The sequence below is a fragment of the Alosa alosa genome, chromosome 4 (genome assembly GCF_017589495.1).
Source record: "Alosa alosa isolate M-15738 ecotype Scorff River chromosome 4, AALO_Geno_1.1, whole genome shotgun sequence".
In the NCBI taxonomy this organism is placed as follows: domain Eukaryota; kingdom Metazoa; phylum Chordata; class Actinopteri; order Clupeiformes; family Clupeidae; genus Alosa; species Alosa alosa.
Genome location: NC_063192.1, coordinates 2,101,731 through 2,126,696, shown reverse-complemented (window position 1 = coordinate 2,126,696; position 24,966 = coordinate 2,101,731). Strand labels below are relative to the sequence as shown.

Below are 24,966 nucleotides of genomic sequence, written 5' to 3'. Positions count from 1 at the left end.
ACTTGTAGATTCCCCTTGCATATATATGAGTTTTTGAAGTATTTACTCTGACACATCGGCAAAAAATGTTATTTATTTTTTCTGACCTCATGGTTTTTATGCATTGGGCCTCTCCCTATTCTGTCAGTTTATCCTCAACGTACGACTGGACTACCGCCTCTCCTACCTTCTGTCTGTCTTCAAGAAGGAATTTGTGGATGTGTATCATATGGGAGATGCTGATGCCACATCATTAATAGATCATGCAGGTATGGAGTATTAGACTATATATTCATGTGGCCATCAAAGGTTTTAAGCTTGTGTTAAACAGGACAGAACGGTGAAGCAGTGGTACATATTTTGTCCCAGACTGTCCCAGTCACCGTCCCCATCTCTGTCCCAGTTACCATCCTAGTCACCAGGCGCGCCTGCAGGTGTACGTCCGTACGCACTGTGCGTACCATCAGGCTACTCAACAGCGAGAGAAAATGTCCCTTGTGTGTGTGTGTATTCACACCAAACCTTCCCAACTATGCACAGTATCCCATTAGCTGCATGCCATCAGGCTATTTACCATTTTCTATTACGAAAAGTTAGTGAACACATTTTGTTTGAGCAGGAGAGAGAATACACACGCAGGCACGCAATAGGCTACTTGTTTTCTTTTACTCAGCTATCTATATATGGTTATCAGCACACAATGTTGAGCTAATTCACGAACTCAATACTCATCATGGATATCACAAGTTTTAAACAACGAAAACAGAAAGGATGGAGGCAGCAACGCTAGGAGTTATTCCAGATGGACAAGAACAAGGTAGGCAATTGGTGTGCTTGTCAGAACGTTAGACTGCACTAAAGCCAGACGTCACGTTACGCTAGAACAAAACTAAAGGTTACTTTAGCCTCTGTATAGGGCTGTATCAAGTTGTCCAAATGAATAGGTCATTGTAGACGTTGTTGTTGTATTATTGCATGTGGACATTGTTATGCTATGTAGGCTACTTTTTTGCTGACTGACCAATGCACGGACCTAAAACGGACAAATATTGTTCACGAGTGATTTTTTTTTTTTAGCGGGGGGGTGATGGGTGTGCGTACCATAGCATTAATTCCTGCAGGCGCCCCTGCTAGTCACCATCCCAGTCACTGTCCCCGTTACTCTCCCAGTCACTATCCCTGTCACCATTCCCATTTTCGTGTTAATTTGTCTGTGTCTGTGTCTCCTGTGTCGTCTGTGTCCGAGTGTCCTGTGTCTGAGTATGAGTCTCCTGTGTTGCCTGTGTCCAAGTCTGTCTCTGTCTGTGAGTTCCCCATGTCTGTCTTGCCCGATTCTCCTGCCCTGCCTGAGCCCGCTGCCCCGTCTGAGTCTGCCCCTTCTGAGTCTGGCCCTTTTTTGCCCACCTTGCCCAAATTACATTTGCTGCCAGGGCTAGTCTAGCAACTCTCCGTTGGCTTGTGAGCTCCAGAAATCGAAACTTAATCAGGGCATTGAAATCGTGTATAGAGTCGTTTGGTGGGCTTAACATAATGATTGATGGCAGAGTTGCAACAGTTTGGCTTGAATTCCCTGCTACTTGAAAACAAATATCCTATTGCGTCCTATTACGTGTAGAGGGAATTTGAAAGACAACTGATTATCCCGCCCCTCGGACTGAGCACTGCGAACGGTGAGTGCCCAGACCCTACATTTTAATGTGGGTCTGGCTCGCCAGGCTAGGTTACTGCTTCAGCCTCTGGCAAGCTCAGAAGGGGGCGGCAAGCGACTAGCTTGAGAGCGACGTGTTGGAGACTCATGGTGTGTAGGACAATGACTTTTCATTGGCAACAATATTAAACCAACCAACAATATAAAATATTAAGAAGAGCTCTTTTATGAATTAAATCCAAACAAAATTATTACTGGCCTTTGTCCGAATCTGAGGCCCGGCTATAAATAGAATCCCCGCCATAATTTGAGGATTTAGGTATGCACGTGTTTCAGGCAAGTACTAATCTCTGAAAAAAATCTCTGACTGAAAGTGCACAGAACTTTTGGATTTGAGAGCGCTCTCTAGTGGCTAGACGGTAATGTTTCATGTAGGGTTCATGTCAGTTAATATGAATTAACATTTAAAAACATGTTCGGTAACACTTTATAATAAGGTGCCGTAATAAATAGCAAACTAGTCATTACCTAACCCTTTGTTAAGATAATAGTTTAATCATTAATTAAATATTAGTTGTTTGCATAAAATCTGTATGCTAATTGTTTAACAAATAGAAAAAAATATATTACCTAATATTGTAATTGTATTAATATGTGTTAATAGTTAACTAAATGTCTTTTTGGCACTAATTAAAGGTTTGATATGAATGTTGAGTCATGTCTCATGAAACAGTCTTTCATGCTTTATGTGCAGTTTATGACAGCTGCTATGAATGTGTTATGAACTCACCTGTCAAGTAAAGTGTTACCGTTTATTCTGATGTATTACTGCTATATTAATTAAGCTTAACCAACTTTATTGTAAGGGTCCTATGAGGAGTGGTTCATATTGGGATAGGCAGAAGCACAGTTTAATAACAATTAGTTAAATAATAATATGTCATTAACTTTTATATTAACATATAGTTTGTAAATAAACATTTAATAATAATAATAATAATAATAAAGCTTTATTTGTATAGCACCTTTCATACACAGAATGCAGCTCAAAGTGCTTTACATTTGAAACATGTAACACAATAATAGTCAGTCAGTCATTATCATTATCATTTAACGTTCACTGTGCTTTCTGTAATAAACATGTTTCTTATTCAATAGCACCATGACTTTATTTCTTCATTCGGAGCTAATGAAGTCACCCTTTGTGTAAAGAAAAGAAGGCTATAGCCTACATTTGTAAAGAAGGCTATAGCCTACATTTGAATAAGTGAACATTGGACCACTTTGACAACAATAAATGAGTAAAATACACATTGTTTTGCTGTTTCTATCAATGAAGATGTCAATTTTGGTTGATTATTACCTAATGCTAGCCTGACGAGCCAGACCCACATTAAAATGTAGGGTCTGGGCACTCACCGTTCGCAGTGCTCAGTCCGAGGGGCGGATAAATGGTTGTCTTTTCAAATTCCCTCTGCACTAATAGGACAGCTTTTATGAGTCCCATGCGCTTCCCAATTAGCGGAGCTAGTTGGCTAGTTCAAACTTTTGCCAACTTAATAAAAGCTTAACTCGTGTCACACTGTTCGCCAACAGTAACATCCATCTAATTTGTTTTCAAGTAGCAGGGAATTCAAGCCAAACCGCTGTAACTCTGCCATCAATCATTATGTTAAGCCCGTTTAATCCACTCTATACACACCATTTGATTGGCCTGATAGATGTTTAATTTTTCGAGCTCACAAGCCAACGGAGAGTTGCTAGACTAGCCCTGGCAGCAAATGTAATTTGCTGCCGCTAGAGTGCGTCTAGATTTCTAGTCTAACCTAATGCACCATATTATTACATTTGCATTTCTTTTTCTTTGCAACACCGCATTTTTTAATGACAACCGCAATATGTAATATAATGTATTATTACATAATGTGGTAAAATTGATTACATATTGGATTTAAGCAGTTTATTACAAAATCGCGGCAGTTATTACATAATGACGTGAAAATGTATTACATAATCGTGGTGTTATTACATAATGCGTTGTTACATCCTACCATCATATTTTTACATGGGCATGTAATTGGGACTCAATGGTATTTTAATCCCCACCGTCGACTTCAAGGCAGCGCTGCGATCGTCGACTTCAAGGTACCTAACTCTAACCCTAACCCTTGCCTAACCCTAGTGTCTTCCATGCAGTGCTGCCTGGAAGACAATGTTGGGGGCTTAAAAACACCAAACACAGTAATTGAGCTACATCTTTTTGCTCAGGAATAGCATGTTTTGAACAGTGTTAGGATACGTTAAGGTCACATGGTAGGGCAAGCACTGACTTACAGACAGGGCTTCAGTGATGTCACTAACTGTGGCTAATTGGTAAATGAACACCTGTCCTGAGTCCTTGGCTCACAATTAGTTACAGGCCTAACACCAGTTTGTGGAATGATTTATTGTATGAAAATTGCAGTATGAAATACAGTATGAAAATTGCAACAGTGTGACATTCTGCTACTTTGTGTCTATACCAGCTGCTATCAATTTGCAATACATTGGTGAACAGGCTGAGGCAATGTTTGGTGTTGGGTAAGTTGAATGATTACGCTGAATTTAGCTAATTAATATTTGTTTTTTCATTATTTTGCCATTTCTGTAGTGCATATAGGCTACAATACTCATACATGCATATGAAATGCATGCCATCTACCGTATGGCTTTTTGTTCTTTGGTTTGTTTGTGAGTAGGAAGGGCAACAGCATTCTGGAGGTAGATGATGAAGGAGGTCGCATGTTCCTAAGGGTGTTGATTCATCTCATCACACATGACTATGCACCACTTGTCTCAGGGGCTCTTCAACTCCTCTTCAAACACTTCAGTCAGAGACAAGAGGTCTTACACACCTTCAAACAGGTAGTGATGCACTGTGTCCCATGAATGGTAAACATGGACTTTGTGAAATTGCATATACAGTATATTCTTATTAGTTAATTAATTGTATATTTATGTCTATAATAATGTTTATAGTCTATAAACACTACTATACACCCATCATATTTTCTGGTAAAGTTCAGTAAAAAAATCATCTTTTGGAAAGCAAGTTTATTCTAATTTTTATCTTGGAAAGCAAGTTTATTCTAATTCCCACAGTTTTCCAATGGGGTTCAGATCAGCAGACTGAGATAGGTATGGTAGAAGCTTCATTTCATGATCTGGACATACATTTTGGTTCATTGACATGCTGGATGATCTAATCATGACCCACTTTTAGTGAATTGGCAGAAACTGTTTTTTCTTGAAAGTGTTCATATTTTTCTTGCCGTTCATGATGACGTGTTGTTTGATGGATGGGAAGTCAGAATGAAAGTTTAATTCTGTATTGGAATCCATGAACTGGGAGAATACACCACACATGCATGGAGTTCAGTTGCCTACATCCCCCTTCTTTAGCCATGGGCTGAGTGGTGGGCTAAACTGAGTTTTTGGTTTGTGTCTTCATGTGCTGCTTTGACATTTTTGTTGGAGTCTTTTCTGACATTGTTCTGGTAGTGTCTGTTCAACATTTTCAGTCAATTCTGTTTTGTCCATCTCTGGATTAGGTGTGTGCTGTGGCATGTCCAATTCATTAGTGTATTGGAGATGGTCTTTGGAGGCTGTGGCTCCAGCACTGACAGGACGGTGTCTGTATTCCTTTCCTTCATGCTCTACCACGTACGAGCATTCCACACAGGCTATTCCACAGTCCGAGCCCTGTCTACTGGTCAATAACATACATGCTATTCGCATGTTGGTGTTTTTTTTCATAAATGACTCACACTTATCAGGAAAATTAAAGCCAAATGTTTTTGGCTTTAATGGTTTTGCGCCAAATGTTTTTGGCTTTAATGGTGTTGCGCCAAATGTTTTTGGCTTTAATGGTGTTGCGCCAAATGTTTTTGGCTTTAATGGTGTTACGTTTCATTTTTAAAAAAGGTTTTCGTTTTCATTTGATTGTTTTCATTATCATTTCTTTTTGGCTAGAAAAACTCACATATTTTCCTGGCATGCTCTGTAGTCTCCAAAATACATTCTACTATGCACTCAGACATCATCAGAGATGTTTCCCGGGGTCATCGGGTATTTTGTTTCTCGAAACATCATAAACCCTTACCGAGGCGACCCAGTCGGGGATGATCAGACCCAGATTGTGTCTGAGTAGCACCTCTCCACGGTTCACTCCTCTTTAACCACAGTCAGCTTGATGCCTTTTCTGCTGCCTCAATGCTGTGTCTGATGGCCTTTTGTAGGTACCTATGATGCTTAGGAGATGGTATTTCCCGCAGTGTCCTCCACCATTGTCTGCAACACTCATCTGTCAGGTCAACGTACCTGACTTCCTTCCTTTCTGTCACCTCTTTTATCTGGTCCTCCCAGGGGACTGTGAGCTCCAGAATTACCACCTGCCTTGTTATTATTGACAGGAGGACCATGTCTGGCCTCAGTGTGGTCATTGCAATGGACTCTGGGAAGCTGAGCTGTCTCTCCAGGTCAACCATCAGCTGCCAGTCAAGGACCACTGCTAGGAGACCTGACAAAGCCCTTTAGTGTAGTCTGGGCTTCTCTCCCGCTTTAACTAAGGGGATGGTCTGCCTTACTGGTTTCTGTTGCTAGGAGTGGGCAATGGCTGATGGACTCAGCCACTGTCTTCAGCTCCTGATTGTGGGGCTTTCGGGGAGCAGCTGAGAATGTATTCCAGGGCCCCAGCCCCAGAACAAAGGATCAAACAGGAGTCTCAACTTTACACCAGCAAAAGAGGTTTGACAGAGCCAAGTGAATGGTTCAGGAGTTACAATTTATCACATTTATCCAAGCTTACCAGTCACACAGTTGTGTTACCTGGGACTTGTTATTAAAGTCTCGCCAATTGTTACATTTCGTGACAGTACACTTTCAAAGTAGCTGTGTTTTTGTTGGTTAGTGGCGTTAAAATAGAAATTTGTGATCATGTGTCTGACCACACCTACTTTTTCATTGACTTGCCAATGGGTGCGCAAGGTTCATTTGACAGCTCGACTTGCAAGACAAGGAACACGACTTGCATTGTGCCTGGCACCACGATGTGCCAGGTTTAAGATGGGGCCCTAAGATCAGTCACCAAAAGATTTACTTTACCAGGGGTGTCGAAAATAAGACAAGTACAATCTGTCTATTAATTATAATTAAAATGACAGTGACACTTTGAAAGTGGCTATTTTGTATGGGCTAACATCAGGCTAACATCATCACTGAATTATAGTTCTGTTGCTCCATGTTGTTTGCAGTAGATACTTGATAAATGTTCAACTTTTCAAGAGGCAATGCAGGGGCTAGCCAATCAAATTGGCTTTCATACAAATACCTAGATGGCCATACTTACAGATAAAAAATTGTTTGGCTTTTTATGCTTTGATTTTTTGAAGTTAGGGAGAAAGAAATGCTGTCCAATGTAAAATGTAACCCAGTCAAGCAGCGTATTATTACTGGTTACTGATTATTATTATTATTATTAGTAGTAGTATTACTGTGCACATCTCTTCATAATGCTGTAGAGTGCTCTATTGACTTGAATTGACCTTCCCAACGTTCGGAGGTGTGATAATTTTGTATAACAGACCACTGTCTAGGAAAATGGGTTTTGTGCCTCTGATTTCGCGAGTAGGCCAGTTGGCTCAGTAGATGGTCCGAGACAGCCATATTTGCAGATAAACCTCATTTGTTTGTCTTTGTTATGCTTGGATTTTGTGAAAATAAGAGAGAAATAGACACTGTACATTCTAAAAAAGCCTGTTCACTGTTCACTGAAAAATTTCATTTTTCTGAATTCTAAAAAAGCCGTTATTGTAATCCCTAAACACGGCTTAAATGATGTGTGAGCTAACTATCTAACGCTGCATGTCGGGGTACTTTGCGCCCTGTCAGGACTTATTTTCTGACTGGCAGACAAAACATTACCCCTTATTAACTGCTAGTTGCTAGTTGCTAGTATCTAGTAAACTGAACTTTGTAACCAACCCATAAAAACACACTATAACCTCCTAATGATATGTTTTACTTTACTAGCTCATATTTAAAGCAGCACTAAAGAAGATTTGCTCTCAGAGTCCCCCTACAGTTAAGAAGCACAGTAATAAATGAACTAAATGTGCGTCTTTGTAACAAACTATCAACATAACTCTGATACAATATAGATAAGACCTGCAGTCTGTGCTCTCTCTTTTTTTGTTTCATTTTCCAGAGTGCTCCTATCCAAACAGCAACCTCCTATGGCTATTTTATTAAAAAGTTCAGGTGCCATCAAAATGGGGCAGCCGTGGCCTACTGGTTAGTGCTTCAGACTTGTAACCGGAGGGTTGCCGGTTCGATCCCCGACCAGTAGGCACGGCTGAAGTGCCCTTGAGCAAGGCACCTAACCCCTTACTGCTCCCTGAGCGGCGCTGTTGTTGCAGGCAGCTCACTGCGTCGGGATTAGTGTGTGCTTCACCTCACTGTGTGTTCACTGTGAGCTGAGTGTGTTTCACTAATTCACGGATTGGGATAAATGCAGAGAATTTCCCTCACGGGATCAAAAGAGTATATACTTATACTTATACTAAAATGATTTTGAAAACGTTATTTTAAGATAAACATTTTTTTAGCGGGGCTTTAGTCACATTGAAATTGTAAAATAACTGCACCTTGTTGGAAGACCCAGAACAACATAAAACTTATAAGTGCTTTATCAAGTGTGTTTTACAGTGAAGGGGGAACTTCACTAACTAATGTGTAGCATTACGCGCCAGAACGCTTACCACGCTCACGGTTTTTCATTTTGTGAAAATGTACTGGCGAAGTTCATATTTTGATACAAAATGACTTAGTGAAGTCATACCACAATCTAGACACATTGAGATGTTCTTGAATGTTTTTTGGTCTTATTTTCTCTTTCCCTTTCTTCAGGTTCAGCTGCTCATCTCAGCTCAGGATGTAGATAACTACAAGCTAATCAAAAGTGACTTGGATCACCTGCGCACTATGGTTGAGAAGTCAGAGCTGTGGGTGGATAAGAAAAGCATCTCAGAGAAAGGAGAGGGGAAGAAAGATAAAAAAAAGAAGGAGAAAGTAGAGGTAATGATCAACTATGAAATTATTATATGTTTCTTCTCTATGTTTATGTCTAGGTTTGTTAATATTATACACTGGCAATGCTTGGGCCAAACATACTGAATACCTAATCCCTCCCCTGTCCTTGTCAGACATCCTCTGAAGACATGGCCTCCAGGAAGGTGAAGCAGGACAAGAGCAATGAGAACTACCAGATTGTTAAAGAGGTTTGTTATACTAAGCTAAAAAATAGTCAACTGTACACTTATTCACCACTTGGTAGCACAAATACGTGGTGTGAGTGAACTATTAACAATGCCACCACACAATAGGAAAGCAAATATCCTCCCATGTATTGGTTCTACCTGTGCACCTAAATGAGGTGATTTGACTAATTAGTTCACCTAGAGTTGAGCTAATAAGCATCACCTGATTTTACTGAGATGTTGGAACAAATATGTGGTAGGACTTTTACTTTCTGAAGCCAGAGGTGTGTTCAAATTCGCAAACATAGGCGCAAATGTTTGCAAACAATTTTCATTTGCGAACACTTGCAAACAGTATGAGGAGGTAGTTCTCTGTGAACATGTTGGGAGTTGGATGGAGAGTTACTACTGAAATGGAATGTTAACACAAAATTGTTCAAATTTATCGGTTCATACAATCATGTTTGCTGTGAACGTTTGCCTCTGTTCAAGGAATTTGAACACACCTCAGGTTTCCCATATCTGACATTGGGAAAGATGTCCAATTTCTTGTGCTGCTGGTTGGGGACTTACAGTACCACAGTAGCCATCCAACAACCTATCCTAATCCTACTGTTATAATTGCTGAACACACTTTCACAGCCAGGCAGATAAGTCAGTTTATAGCTAATTAGTTAAGACAAAAACAAATGTATGAGCTAGCCTATAATGTAGGCCAATCAGCCAAAGTTAGCTAAAACCTTAGCTCGCTCTCTCACTTCTTCAGTCCTATAATAAAATGAATGTTCTCAAACATCACTATTTACCATGATATTGTAGATAAACAGGCACATATACAGGTAATAGGGAAACAGGTGAATACAGTGAAACAGGTGAATACAGTGATATTTGTAACAGAGAATGAAACAGATGACTGGTACTGTAGCTCTGTGAATAAAGTATACAGCTCTGAAAAAAAAATGAAGAGACCACTGCACATTTTTCTGATGTCATTCTACCGTTGCTGAGTGACATTCAATTGAGTTGACGGTCAAATTCTCTGTTAACCATTTCTTGACTTGTTTGGCTGTATGTTTTAATAGGCTGACACCAGACATAATTTCACTGCATTTCTTACTTCCAGTAACTATATGCATGTGACAATAAACTTCCTTGTATCCTTGTATCCTTGTATGTTTTGGATCATTGTATGGTTTAATGGTCCAATGTTGCCTATTGGGGCAGGTCTCTTTGTACACTGCCTGAGAAGGTCACCCCTGGTTGAAAAACATCCCAAAAGGATAATTTTCTATCCCCCACAATTGGACATGGTGTCATTGGAATTTAATGCTTCTTCTTTTTTTATGCCAATCACAGGCCATGTCCCTGGGTCAAAAAAAAAAAATCAGCAAAAGCTAAATTCTTTGTCCAGGTGTGCCCTTATAAAGGTTTAGCTGAGTTGTGCATGTTTGGAGAAGAGTGATCCATGATCAGCATCCAAGATGACCAAGTGATCAATTTTGAGATGGAGTGAACATTTCAACCACCAAAACACCATCCACAATGTGGAGAATAGCTATAGAAATGTATTAGTTTTGGGTATTTTTCAGACAATGGGACCTGGTGAACTTCTCAAAGTAAACAGGAACACTAAAACAAGGGGCAAATTGAGAATTTTGGAGGAGAAGATCAGGCTGTCGAGACTAGCCCCAATAGGCGGCATTGGACCATTAAACTACACAATGATCCAAAACATACAGCTAAACAAGGCATGAAATGGTTAACCGAGAACAGTACCAACATTTTAGAGTGGCCCAGCCATAGTCCAGACCTCAATCCGTCAAAAAAGTGAGCACAAGGCCAGAGGGATGGCAAATAATCGCTCTTGATTCAAAACCCAGATTGCTGTTAAAAAGTTGCAGTCTAGAATCATTGTGTAGACATGAATAGGCTTGGTAGGTATTATAAGAACCATTTTGAGAGCTGTGAATGCAAATAAAGATGTTTCCATTGATTATTTCAAAAGGGTATGAATCATTTTGGACACGCCATTTTTTAAAACATTTTTTAAAAAAGATGAAAATGCTTCTTTTTTTGTTTCCATGTTTCTACCACATTGTCTTACAACCTTTTGACATGTGGTAGTGTCATTTTCAGAACATATCGATAAAGAGAAAATCAACATTAAATCAATATTTGCCAGGGGTATGAATAATTGTGTTCTTAACTCTATCTACTGATTCATTTACTTTATGTATTATTAAAAACTAAACTAACTCACTTTACCCACAACATGATCCAATCATGGACTATGAGTAAGGTCATGTAGCCTACTGTTGTTGACTTTAGCATGGACTGACTCCCTTTGCACCTTGCACTTTAACATTGCATTGCACGTTATGTATATGTGTATTTATTTATTTATTTCCTACATAGACTAGGCTATTTATTAACTATTTAAGTGGCAATTAATATCTGTTTATATTATGGCTGTCAATCGATTAAAAAATGTAATGAATTACATACTCTGTGATTAATTAATCTAAATTAATCGCATATAATTTTGCTGTGAAAGTATTTAAAATGTTTAAATTCAAATGAATCATTGAATAATCAGCATTAGTGACATTAAAGTTCAAAAACTCTTTTATTATTATTTTCACTGTTCAAATAATGGCCATAATAATCTATGATATGAGAGCGGGAGCCTGTATTGTTATTGGATTTTTTAATTTTTGTTTTGAGTACAAAATCAGAAAACAAAAAACAACTCATTATCCATTTTTTCATTTTGGTTTTGGAAATGGATGTATCGGTATAGTTTATTGAAAAGTCGTTGTTTTTACATATAGCACCTTTAAGGTGAGAGTAGTGCACTGCGCCAGTCCAAAGAATTGTGAAGTACAAAAAGCTCTTGCTGAGCCTGCTGGTGCGGGAACAAATGTTCCTGAATCGGATGTGAAGTGGGTAGAGAGTCTGTCATTTATGATGCTTTCCCTAGGGAGCATTTGTAGTAGGCTATATGTCCTCCAGTGGTGGCCATGTGGGTGCTAATGATCTATAGGGGGTGCGACGATCTTTAGTGGGCCCCTATACTGTCGGTGTTTATCCCAACATCATGTTTTTATTTAGTCCACTTCATATTGTGCTTATTAGAGGCTGAGGCATTTTGTTTATGTCCTGATGACCTAGCCTACCGTTTAGTCTGTGCATCGGGGCAGCTTAGGCCTGCGACGATGCAAACTGTATGATCAGGCGCGCCTGCAGGTGTAGGCCTACGGCCGTACGCACTGTGCGTACCATCAGGCAACTCAACGAGAGAGAATTTCCCCTGTGTGTGTTCACACAACGTTAGCCCACCATAACTTACCAACTGCTTCACAATTGTGCAGTATCCCATTAACTGCTCGACAATAGGCTATTTACAATTTTCTTTAAAATTTGTCAAAACACATTGTCAAAATCAACTTTAATGTACGCACCTTTTGTTTGAGCAGGAGAGGGAATAATAGCCTAACAAACGCACGCAGCAACAGAAGTTGTGGGCTAGGCTACTTTCTTATGCTATGGTTGCCTGTTATCAACACACATGTTAAGCTAATTCACTAACTCAAAACTTCAAGGCTATCATGGATATAAAACGTTTTTTTGGAAACAATGAAAGGGTGGAGGTAGCAAAGGATGGAGGCAGCAAAACTAGAGGAGTTATTTCAGATGAACAAGGTAGGCAAAATCATGGGCGGATTATGAACTTTCAGGCCCCTGGGCCCAGATGTATTAAGGGCCCCCCACTAATTGTCGTATATGTGGGAGGGGGGTTTGGGGGTCCTCCCCCAGAACATTTTTAACTTGTTTGATGTGATTTCCTGTATTCTGGTGCATTTTGGGGATGGCCAATACTAAATTCAATCAGGTTCATAGCCTACATCCTGATTTGTTGATATTGAGGCAATGATTCCATGCAAAGGCTTGGGCTTCAGGGCCCCTTGACCCCTTGGGCCCCTGGGCCCGGTAGGCCCGTGCAGTAATCCATCCCTGGTCAAAATGCTTGTTAAAACGTTAGCATTACATCTGGATTATACTGAATAATGTTTACTGATGTTAAAGCGCGAACGCTGTTTAAAGCCATGCACAACGGTAAACTAGAACAAAACTAAAGATAACTTTACCCTTTATAGGGCCGTATAAAGTTGTCCAAATGAATAGGTCGTTATTAGGTGTTGTTGTTGTATATTGCATATGGATTTTGTACTACGCTACTTTTTAGGTGACCAATGCACGAACGAAACCGGGAAACGGACAAATATTATTAAGCCTTTCAATATTTTGTTGCGCGCGGAGGGGTAGATGGTGCGCTTAACATTCATTCCTACTGGCGCGCCTAATAGAGACTGCTGTTGTCGCGGCAAGCTTAGGCCTATGCTGCTGTCTCTAAATAGGCCCAGTGTAGACTAGACCTACATGCTATGTCGCTGATTTTCTGTAATAAATGCAGCCTGTATCATAGGCTACTTCGGCAAACCCAGACCGGTCATGGCATCAGTTTCACTTTTAAAACGCAACAGTGTAGCGAGAGGGAGAGTGCGGGCTATTTAATTTGCAGCATGACAGACGAACTCCCATTGTGAGCGCAGTGGCATCTTTAGTAGGCCTAACATTTTTCATTATTATTTTCCCCCAGCAATCAGTGCAAATAAGCATCGGTAAATATAAAAAGTGGGCCCGGAGCTTATGTCTATTGGGCTTTTATTACACGGCTCTTCATAGTGCTGCAGAATGCTCCATTCACTTGAATGGGCCTTCCCAACGTTCGGCGGTCTGCTAATTCTGAATAACAGACCGTTGCTAAGTAGGCCTATAACAGACCGCTGTCAAGGAAAATGGGCTTTGTGCTTCTAAGTCAATTCTTTCATATCACTACGCAAGGATTGGAACTTCATTCAAAAGTGAAAGCAGACGGTTGATCAGCTGTGTTCTAAAGAATGTTTGATTCAAGTTCAGCGTGTGTTGTTGCGAACTATTTGTTTCTCAGCAAAAGCCATGATGAAACGGTAACAAATAGCCTACAGAGTAATATCGTGGGGAGTTTATTGTGTCGTTTTGGTAAGTAGCCGTGTAATAAGCGGGATAATGAACGCCGGTCATTGTCGGGAGATAGGTCCCTTCAGGGCGCTGCGCGTCGGGGTCCGGTTCGCCCTGTCGGGATCTATCTCCCGACAATGACCGGCGTTCTATAGACCCTTTCAACAAGGTAAACAAAAACAATGCTTGAACGTTCTATTTGGGCCCCAATCTACTTCCTCTGCATTAAGATAACATATGGAATGTTAAAAAGGAAGTCTTGTGGGGCCAACTATGATGCTGATAATGGAACTCTTGAAAGGGTCCATACATTATACCTTACTTATCAACCATTGGAATGTTTTTTCTGCTGTGGTCCAATTGCCATAGCATATTGAGATGCAGTTGAGAAAAATGCTGTCAGTGGTACAGTGGTAAGTCCACAAGTTTCCTAGGACACAAATTAGCCTACCTTTCTTCAGACTTCAGAGGAAGTAAAGGAACTGTTGTGCCTTCCTCATCGGGGTGGAGGAGTTTCGGGGTGCAAATGTTTGTACAGAGACACGGCACAAACTGTTAGTACCGTTTTGAACCTTTTGACTGACTTTATATTGCAGATCTTGGAGAGGCTAAACAAAATGTGCGGTTCAGGAGTATTTAAGAAACAGCAGCGACTCCTGAAGAACATGGGGGCCGATAAAGTGATGTTGGATTTGCTACAGGTGTCTTATGACAAGGTAAGCTTGGTAGCATAATAATGAGGAATAATCAGTTTTGCCCTGTATAGATGTTTTCATAAACACAAAATATTGTACTTTGATGTAGTTTGTAGGCCTATAGTTAAATATTCTCTTTGGTAAATGGACGTTCTTAGGTTCAGACTGCATGAAAATTGAATTTGTTTCTCAGATTTTTCGGAAGCAAGAAGAGGTGCCTCATTTCTCTGTCCAAACACTTTTGCTTTCAAGTCGCAGAGCAGAGTTTTTTTGTAAAATCTTTGTTTCAAAGATCTTTTGTGTTTGTAGGCTATGAATCTAGTGCTTTTGGCTGGATTTGTTGTTCAACCTGTGTCGCGGTGTGAGAAGGCAGAATCGCGACACACCCTTTTTAGTGTTTCACGCAGTGCAGCTTATGCGGCCGCTTAAGCAACACACATCTCCCACTATAGCCTACTTACCGGTAGCCTACGTTGTCCAAAAATAAATAAATACATTATAATTTCGTACCTCTTGTTGCTTTCATTGTAGACTATGTGTAACGGATGCCAGCTAGCTTAGCTGTGCTTGTGGAACGTTGGTAAACCTCACTCCCCTCCAAGAGTGCGGCTGGCCTCAAGCCAGTGCCTGCTGGCATGCACCTTCGCCCCGATCCGAGGTGCTGCTGTTCTCTGAGTCCGGGCACGTGCAGGGCTGAATCGCGCAGGTTCAACACAACATAGGTTACATATGCGTCCAACTTTACCAAACAGTATAGAAGTAAACCCCCTCTCATTGCCCCGCTCTCTCTCTCTCTCTCTCTCTCTCTCTCTCTCTCTCTCTCTCTCTCTCTCTCTCTCTCTCTCTCTTGCATAATGGACACGCGCAACTCGGCCTGCAAAATCCAAAAAAACATTCACAATCGTGAAAGCAAAGACGCATAGCATAGAAGACGACGTAGTAAATTACTATTAAATCCGGTTAGCATCATTAGGATGCTGCACATATTTGTTTAAAACTCTTGCATTCAAGTTGACTGACTGACTCAATACCAATGTTTCCCAAAAGGGCCTGTCCCAAGGAAAACAGTACTACCTGGAAACTTAAACACACATGGGGAAACTGAACAGCTCAACCAGTAGACTATAAGTTAGTGACAGTAGCCTACTATACTTTGTTTACAATATTTCCAGGCTTCAACCAGACAGCTGAATTAAAGAGGTAGAGTTGTAATAGAAATAGTAGGCCTAGGCTATAGGCTAATCTGCATAAAATGTGCTGTCATAAATATCAGAAATTCAGTATTGTCTCTTTTTATCATTTTTTTAATTTCAGCATATAAAATAGTATATATTATATTATACATTATATTCTAATCCTCTGGTGTTCCAAGGTAGGCAATTGAAATGTTATTTAATAAAATGTCTAGCGTCCCCCCCTCCAAAAAAATAATAAAAAATCGAGGTTTGTATCGAATCGTGGGTCAGAATTTGTGATACACCAACCTCACGATTCGGTTTGTATCGTTACAGCCCTAATAGAAATATAACAAAATAAATTAAGAAAGGAATCTCCCACCCTACCTTTACGCGTTGGTTATTTGTAACCGTAATTAATCTCTTTTTCCATCTCTTTTTATAGAATGACAAAAAAATGCAAGAGATCATTAAGTATACCCACATGTTCCTGCAAAGGTTTTGTTCAGGTAACCAAGAAAATCAGGTCCTCCTCCACAAGCACCTGAACCTGTTTCTTACTCCTGGTGTGAGTACAATCAATTTATTTATGTCATGGTAGATTTCAACTGGATAGGATGTAGGTTTCTTTTTACTCTCATTTTTGGATCTCTCATCAGCTTCTTGAAGCAGAGACTGTGCAACACATCTTCTGTAATAACTATCAGCTGTGCACTGAGATTAGTGAGCACGTCCTCCAGCATTTCATTCATTGTCTGGCAACACATGGCCGTCATGTTCAGTACCTCAACTTTCTGCACACCATTATAAAGGCGGAGGGAAAGTATGTGAAAAAGTGCCAAGATATGGTCATGACTGAGGTGAGTGGCCCTTCATTGAGTATAGGAATGCTTAAAGGGATATTCCACCATTTGGGGAATTACTCATTTTCCACCTCCCCTTGAGTTAAACAATTGATTTTTACCTTTCTCCAGTTCATCCAGCCGTTCTCTGAGTCTGGTGATACCACTTTTAGCTCCAGCCTAGCATAGATCATTGAATCAGATTAGACCATTAGCCTCTCACCATTAACTCAAAGGGGGGTGGAAAAAAGTGTAATTCCCCAAATGGTGGAATATCCCTTTAAGTATAAGAGATTAAACTTAAAGATGCATCCACAATTTGATTAATTGATTAAATGGTGCTTTATTATGCAATAACACACACAAGTTATGATGGAAGTTTGAATGAAGTAATAGGCAGTTTTCTCAGTAATGTCTTTGTAAAAAGTTATGGCATATTGTGTCGATTATTACAAAATGCACCATGCAACACCTGTAATAATCATAATAATTAAACAAATAAAAATGATAACAATAAAATAATGTCACAGACAGACCTACAGTCCTACAGACTATGAAGCCACCTTAAATAAGTACTTTTTACAACACACACTTTTTTAATTAATTTCTATTATTTTATTTCTGTTATTTAGTCTATTTCCATTTTACTTGTTTGTTATGTCTGAGTCTTGGGCTATTTCCATCCCATTTGTTTGTCCTGTCTGTGTAAAGCACATTGAATGACAATATTGTATGATAATGTTCTATGGACCCTTTCAACTGCATAAACAAACAGGTGCATTCCTAAGGCATTTCCGGTTGCACAGATACAGACATTTAGCTAATGGTAACGTAGAGACAAACAAAATATTGTAGAGCATTACAAATCCGATTCATTTTCATTTCAAAGTGTCTGAGCTGGTTTTGAATTTTTGAACAGAAACCCTCTAGGAGCACATTGAAATGGTCTATACTAATAAAATGGACTTTAATTTTGACTTTGACTCTTCATTTCCATACAGTTAACCAATGCTGGTGAAGATGTTCTGGTATTCTACAATGACAAATCCTCATTTTCCACGATGTTGGAGTTGATGGTGGAGTCACGGGAAGGTATTCAGGACAACAGCCCTCTTTGTTACCACATCTCACTTGTGGAACTCCTAGCAGCCTGTGCAGAGGGCAAGAATGTGTACACCGAAATCAAGTGCACCTCACTTTTGCCTTTGGAAGATGTGGTGAGGGTGGTCACACATGACGACTGTATCACTGAGGTATGGAAAAAGCTCAGTAAAGCTCATTTTCTGATTGGAGAATTATTTTTTCAGTTCAAATTGCAGTTAATGAGTATGTGTGATGACTTTATATGCAGGTTAAATTCGCCTATGTGAATTTTGTGAACCACTGCTATGTAGACACAGAGGTGGAAATGAAGGAGATCTACACAAGTAACCATATCTGGAGGTTGTTTGAAGACTTTACAGTAGACATGGCACAGGTTAGAGGACCAGTTGTACACATGGCTACTACAATAAAAAATAGCACTATGTTATTGTACTCAAACATAACAAGGCAGAGGATCCTGATTATTATTACTGACAAGATGAATTAGGATGCATGGTCATTGCTCTCTGTTGTCTTAGATATGCTGCAAACTTGATAGAAGACCTTCTGATGCTGTACTGGAGAAGTATGTCATCATTGTGGTTTTGGACACCATACATGCTTTTTTTAGCTCACCTTTCTCTGAGAACAGCACCTCACATCAGGTAAAAAAAAGAATGCAACCGTTTTTGATTTTAGAGTATTGCAATTGGTAATTACACCCGTTGTGCAAGAAGAGAGTGCAATGTTTTGTGTATGTATATATATATACATATATTATTATTATTATTACATATTATTATTATTATTATTATTATTATTATTATTATTAATACACAAAACACATAGGTATATATAAAATCCCTGATAAAAGCGTACCTCAAAAGGGGCAAATTGTTGCACAGTGTTACTTTAACATTTATGCCAATGTTGTATCGTCATGGTGTGATGAAGTGGTGTGAATACTACATTAAAGATTCCAGGCAAAACTGAACTCACTCTTCTCGGCATCTTCAATGATGTCATCAGGGTGTTAAATAGTAGAGCTCCCTGCTTATCTGTGACACTGTGAGAGTTTAACTATGTGAGGTTGTATCTATGGGTTTGTAGTACATTTTGTAATGTCTAAATACATTTATGTACAGTGGTGCTGGAAAGTTTGTGAACCCCTTTTAGAGATGCCTAGCAAGATGAAACTCATCAGAGGCTTGATCTTTCAAAAAGAAAATGCCACTGACAACATAAGTCATCCAGTTATAGTATTGGAGCAAGCATGGGATCTAGCAAAAATACCACTAACATCATTCAGTTGAGTCCTCTATCTTTAGTGGAATGGGCAGAAATTCCACTTGAATTGTACATGGACTTTTGTTGTTGTTGTTATGTACTTTTGTTGTTGGATTTTTTTCAAAATTTGACCAATTGTACCAGTTGGGTTTACTACTGCTCTGTCCTCTCCCCCTAAAATTGTGCTGGCAGACCCATCACCTCATCGTGACACAGCTGCTACATGCAAGCTTGCGTCTGATGGATTGCTCCTGGCTGCAGCCACAGCAAAGGGTCCTGGTTGAAACTTGTATCCGCACACTTGCCCTCACTGGTGAGGTCCTTTCTTAGTTTAAAGGACAATTCCAGTCATTTTCACACAGATCTCTATTTCTTGAGGTCACCTAGTACTGTCAGCTGTTTTTTTTTTTGTACCGACAGTATTCGGTGACCTCAAGAAACGGAAATCTATGTGAAAAATGACCGGAATTCTCCTTTGAGTCAGTACACTTGCTGCAGCTTTGTGATGTGAATAAATTGATTGAAGACTTCTAGTAGCACAATCAGGAGGGCAAAAACCAAGGCATTAAAATAGTCAAGTCTTGAAAAAAGTGAATAAATGTTTCAGCATCACACAATGACAAGATAGATAGACAAGATAACTTTTTTCAATATTGCTTAGATGGTAAAATGTTGTCCTGGCAATAGCTTTGATATGAGCCACTCAATTTCTCAAGTTTCTATGTCTGTCTCACAACTAATAACTCTGTTATGGAAAGTTCATACCCATCCATTTCTTAATCTAATATTTTTTCCCTTCCTCTTTACCTTGTTTATCTGCAGCTAAGAATAATTCCATCTCTTTGCCCATTGAGCTGGAGTCTCAGATTAGCATCACGCTTGCCAGTATTACACAAAATTCTTTGTCCCGCTCCAACCCAAGCCAAAAGAGCTCCTCACGCTCCAGTCGCCCAGCAGCTCCTACCAATCCATGGGACTACAAGAACATCATTGAAAAACTACAGGTAGGCCTATGTGGAAACAGCATTTCAGGACGAAGCACACACAAATTAGTTGTGTTAGGGGTGCAACAGATCACAAAATTCACGGTTCTGTTTGAATCCCAGTTTTGAGTCACCCAGCAGATCATTTTTTGAATAAGCAAAAAGAGAACTACTATAATGTATCATCAATAAAAAGATGCCTGTAGATGTCCCTTACTGCAGTGAGCATTTTGCCAGGGTGCAAAGTGGAGGAGCCACCTGAAAACTACTGTACTCCCAGGTCGTAATAGTGTCAGTTTGCCTCATCAAGGTTCTTTGAATAGAAACCTTTGGCCACACATTTTCCACTTTAGGTGAGCAATGAACTCTTCCAGCTGTAGCTTTTCAATGAGTCATCATCTCCTTCCCACTTCTGATACCCTACCAATGTGTCAGAACCAGTACCAGTACCAACCGGCTTTAGCTTCTCCCTTGCGACATTGGTCATTATAGGGTCATTCCACGTCAATTCAACCAGGGCCCTCGGCCTCTTTTTTTTGTCAAAGTTCACAAGCCCATAGAGCAAGAACTAAACCATGTAGGAGGCTCAAATTGTGCATGCTTATACATAAATAGGAATAGTATGTAGCAAAATCGTCATGTTTAGTCTGGATGATCCTGCATGGTCATAGCTGTCCCTCAAAGTTGGTCAAAATTGTATTGGAGTTTTTGGCTGGGCTCTGTTTAGGCCTTCAGAAGACATATTTGTTCTCAACATAGGCTCTTAATTTACTTTACTTATTGAGATAAGTAGAAACACTCTCACAAAAATCAATCAACAAAAAAGAAATCCCTTCAGGGTCTGAACAGCAGATCTCACAAATCTGAAAAATCATTTTGGTTCTCATTTTCAGAGCACCCAAACACCTTGTGGGATAACAAAATATTTGTTTTATATGTTTTTCTTTATTCTCCATGATCCCTTCTTTTTAAAAACACTTATTTGACTTGTCTTATGCAAATCTTTCTTTTTTATTTTCCACCCTGAACATGGGCAAAATGCCCCATTGAGATCAATATGTTTTATATAGTTACCACAGTGTCACCTGTGGTTGTATAGAGTAACCTGTGGTAACAACTGGCCTTTGGTCATAGCAACCATCCATTTAGAATTAGTACTGTAATGGCAGTTTGTCCTGCAAGTTGAGAAATTAGTTGATATGGGGCAGAAAGAAGTACAAACAAGACGGTTTTAGCGATGAAAACATTTAAATTATATCAGCAATGAACACAACGCACACACCGTTTTACCACCTCGAACGTGCATTTCTTTCTGTGAACTGAACGCCATGTCATCCATTATCCCTTACATGCTATATGCATAATTCACCATTAACTAGATTAGCGTGGTGCTTACCTGTGGTCAAAAGTACTCCAAGACAACTGGGGCCCTATTTTGGCGATCTAAAACGCATGGTCACTGGCGACTAGCTTAAATAAATTTAGGGGTTTGTCCAGTCCACATTCGGGGTGGTTTTGTTATCAAACGTTGGGTGCTTGGCGCAAAAGAATGTTCTCATGTTCCTTAATCAGTCATGGGTGTGCTTTGTGTGTAACATCCTTTAAACCAATGAATATGACATCTGTCATTCCCTTTGACAGCAAGCAGTGCAACTTCAAACAGCACATCTGTATTTTGATAGTCAGCGGTGCATTTGCTTGCACGCGAGACCAATGATAATCAATAGGCTCAAGTCAGGGAATGTTGGGTTTTCTTTAGTATGTTGACTGCCACATCTAGCTGCATGGTGAGTGACTGCATACGTTAACTTACATGCTGAATCTGGCTGAGGATATTTTGTCGTATGACTGTACAAATACAAAATTGGTCAGATCCAATCTCCACAGTCGAGGACTGGGCTTCAGGGTCTGCAGTAGCCTCCCTCACTTCCAGAAGAGCCTCTCTGACTTGCCCAGCCTGGTACCTTACCGGCTCTGGCAACTAGCATGCTAGCTGTCAAAGCTAGTAGACATAACAGTAAGCTAACCTTACTTGATGACTTGTCTTACAAACAAAGACTGAAAAATCTGCAAGTTTTCACAATCAGACATTTATTGTCATCGTTTGTAGGCATACTCTATGCACATTGCTCACTGGCTAACTCCACCTATGAGCCTGGTGGGAGGGGTTCACTGTTTCTACTCGCTACCACCAACTTGATTAGTCCTATTATAAGCAATGCGGTAAAAAAAAAACTCTTTGGGGGGCCTTTACATTTAAAAATAAACAAAAACTAGATATAATTGCATACATCTTGCATTCAATCTACACACAGGATACATCATGAATTCAGGAAATCCTTTAATCATTCGGTTTAAAGATAAAATGTAGTAGGGTAGACTGAGTACAGTTGAGACATGTGTACAGTTGAGACACCTTAAATATCTTGCTTGCACAGCAAGCCCAAGTTGCGATTTTTGCTATGCACATATTAGTGCCCTCTTTGATCATGGAAAATTTGAACGAAAATTTGAACTGGCCATTGTAGGCTACGCAAAAAATAAACAAGTAGGCCTAGGCCTATTTCCCATCCAAGGATATCGGCAAATGTTTTTTTTTCAAAGTAAGAATTTCACTTCACCATGCACCTTCGACAATGAATAGCTCATTACACTTATGTTACTGTTAAACGTAACTGGTATCATTACAAACATTATTCTGTGTCCTAAAAACTGGCATATTTTATGGCATTGTGTCATGTAAGGTCGTTGCAAAATCTAGAGAAATGTGTGAGGTGGTCAGCGGGGGACAATTGAGCCACACATTGGATTGTGTTAGGCTACTTGAACATTTCATTTGTAGGCTACTGTTCGCTATCTGTTCCTGTGTCACATTTTGTTCATGATGTATTCCCTTTAACCAACGCTAATTTAAATGAAATGAATGAACTACTGTACAAACACTTTGCAATTGATGTGTTTTTATTTATTCAACTTTCCAACTAACGGTTAGTTAACTATACATCATTAAAGATGGGTGTCTCAACTGTACCAGGTAGGTGTCTCAACTGTACTCTATAGTTTATGAGCTAATTGTGGAAAATATAAACTACTTATGGGTATTATTGATTGATAATATTTTAGTCTACAAGCTAAGGAAATGGCATGTGGAATGTTGTGTGGAAAATCACTTCTTTTCAGTATCTATTTTTTGTTTGATTTTGTGTGGCCAAAAAGTGTCTCAACTGTACTCAGTCTAGAGCATAGCATGGTGATAGGCACTTTGCATTGAACTGTAGATTTTTACAGCACACACAGCCCCACAGTTTTGCGCCTCACATGACAAGGTGGAACCCTGCAAGTATAAATAAAGTGTCAATCTAATGCTACAGTGTCAGAGAAGATTTCACGGGGAACACTTAATGTAGATAAACATGTTGTTGACAACTACAATTAATTTTGTTCCTCTAAGCAAAAGCTTCAGAGATTAGGATAAAAAGTGGGACATTAGGATACAACTTTGATACAGTACAGCATATCTCACAGTGTCAATTATATATTGCAGGACATTATAAATACCCTGGAGCAACGCTTGATGCCTTTAGTAAATGCTGAGCTGTCTGTGCTGGTAGATGTGTTACACCAGCCTGAGCTGCTCTTCTTGGAGGGCACAGAAGTAAGGACACGTTGTGAATCTGGAGGATTTATATCAAAGTAAGTGCCACTAGTGTATATGTGCATATGTTTAAGTATCAGTATTTTGGGGAGGTCTTTCATGCATGTCGTTTATAGGTCATTTTGTTAAGACAAAAATGACAAGTCACACAAAAGAAATGATCAGTGTGTGTATGTGTGTCTTTGCACATAAGGTTGATCCAGCATACTAAAGCTCTAATGAGCTCAGATGAGAAGCTGTGCATCAAGGTGCTCAAGACTCTCCAAGAGATGCTCATCCGTACACTAGACTTTGATGAGAAGGTTTGAAGTTACCTTATATTTGAATGTGTTTGTTTGAGTCAATGTGACTATGTAAAAAAAACACGTAATTATGTCTTTGTTTTCAGGGAACATCCCTAAGGAAGGTACTACTACAAAACTATCTCTTCCCCAACAAAAAGGGCGGCAATAAGTCTGAGATAGTTGAGATTGGAGGAGGAGGTAATACTTTGTCTCAACAGAATTTAACAAACATCCTAATACTGCAAATACTGTATTGTTTCCTTAGCATCATTTAAAATCTTCATTTAAGTCTCAGGGTGGGGTGCACCAACAAGGATTAAATGAATGTTGGTTCAAGAATTTGTTGATCTAGGTTTCATTTTAATTCAAGCTTTTAATTTACAGTACATTTGTTTAAACATGGTTTAAGAAATCCACAATAGATGTCTGGACTTTGTCTATTATTTGAACTCATTGGCAAAGTAAAACTAACTTCACTGTGGTGTCATAGTCAACGACAAAACAGTTATACAAAGTTAATTACTTCACTATCGACTGACAATGGGTTACCATCGAAAACATATCCTGAAAAAAGAAACACTTACCCCAATAATGTTCGAATGACTGAATAAAAAACCTAAGGACATTCAGCAGAGGAGTTGCTGCTTACATCTCGTGACAAGGATACAAGGAAGTTTATTGTCACATGCATAAAATCTATAGTGACAATGCGTCTTCAGCTGTGCTTCATATGCGCCTTTCACTATAGACCTGTTTTTTCTTGGTCAGTGGCGTAATGCTTTTTAGATAGTGTAAGATAGCGATTTTAGGTAATGCACCAGACCACGCCGTAGATCGTTGATTGCCACAACCTTGAGCGCTTTGTTCAATAAAAGAGACGCGCATGGCAAAAAATTTGAGTGTAAGATAGCAATACGCTTTGCGTTGTGATTACAATACGCTTTGCATTGAGTTTTAGATCGCAAAGATAGAGCCCAAT

At 39.5% G+C, this 24,966-nt stretch overlaps 1 protein-coding gene across 1 annotated transcript in view; it reads left to right on the top strand.

Moving 5' to 3' along the window:
* Positions 1 to 24,966, top strand: part of itpr3 (inositol 1,4,5-trisphosphate receptor, type 3) — a 199,040-nt gene that overhangs the window by 92,780 nt on the left and 81,294 nt on the right. Inside the window, exons 23-38 of the mRNA XM_048240949.1 lie at positions 128 to 248; positions 4,153 to 4,207; positions 4,366 to 4,531; positions 8,573 to 8,740; positions 8,869 to 8,943; positions 14,580 to 14,699; positions 16,299 to 16,421; positions 16,513 to 16,713; positions 17,697 to 17,948; positions 18,047 to 18,172; positions 18,318 to 18,443; positions 19,258 to 19,378; positions 19,888 to 20,069; positions 23,593 to 23,741; positions 23,897 to 24,005; positions 24,092 to 24,185. Of these exons, the coding sequence (XP_048096906.1) occupies positions 128 to 248; positions 4,153 to 4,207; positions 4,366 to 4,531; positions 8,573 to 8,740; positions 8,869 to 8,943; positions 14,580 to 14,699; positions 16,299 to 16,421; positions 16,513 to 16,713; positions 17,697 to 17,948; positions 18,047 to 18,172; positions 18,318 to 18,443; positions 19,258 to 19,378; positions 19,888 to 20,069; positions 23,593 to 23,741; positions 23,897 to 24,005; positions 24,092 to 24,185 (2,188 nt within the window). The remainder of the gene's footprint in view (positions 1 to 127; positions 249 to 4,152; positions 4,208 to 4,365; positions 4,532 to 8,572; positions 8,741 to 8,868; positions 8,944 to 14,579; positions 14,700 to 16,298; positions 16,422 to 16,512; positions 16,714 to 17,696; positions 17,949 to 18,046; positions 18,173 to 18,317; positions 18,444 to 19,257; positions 19,379 to 19,887; positions 20,070 to 23,592; positions 23,742 to 23,896; positions 24,006 to 24,091; positions 24,186 to 24,966) is intronic.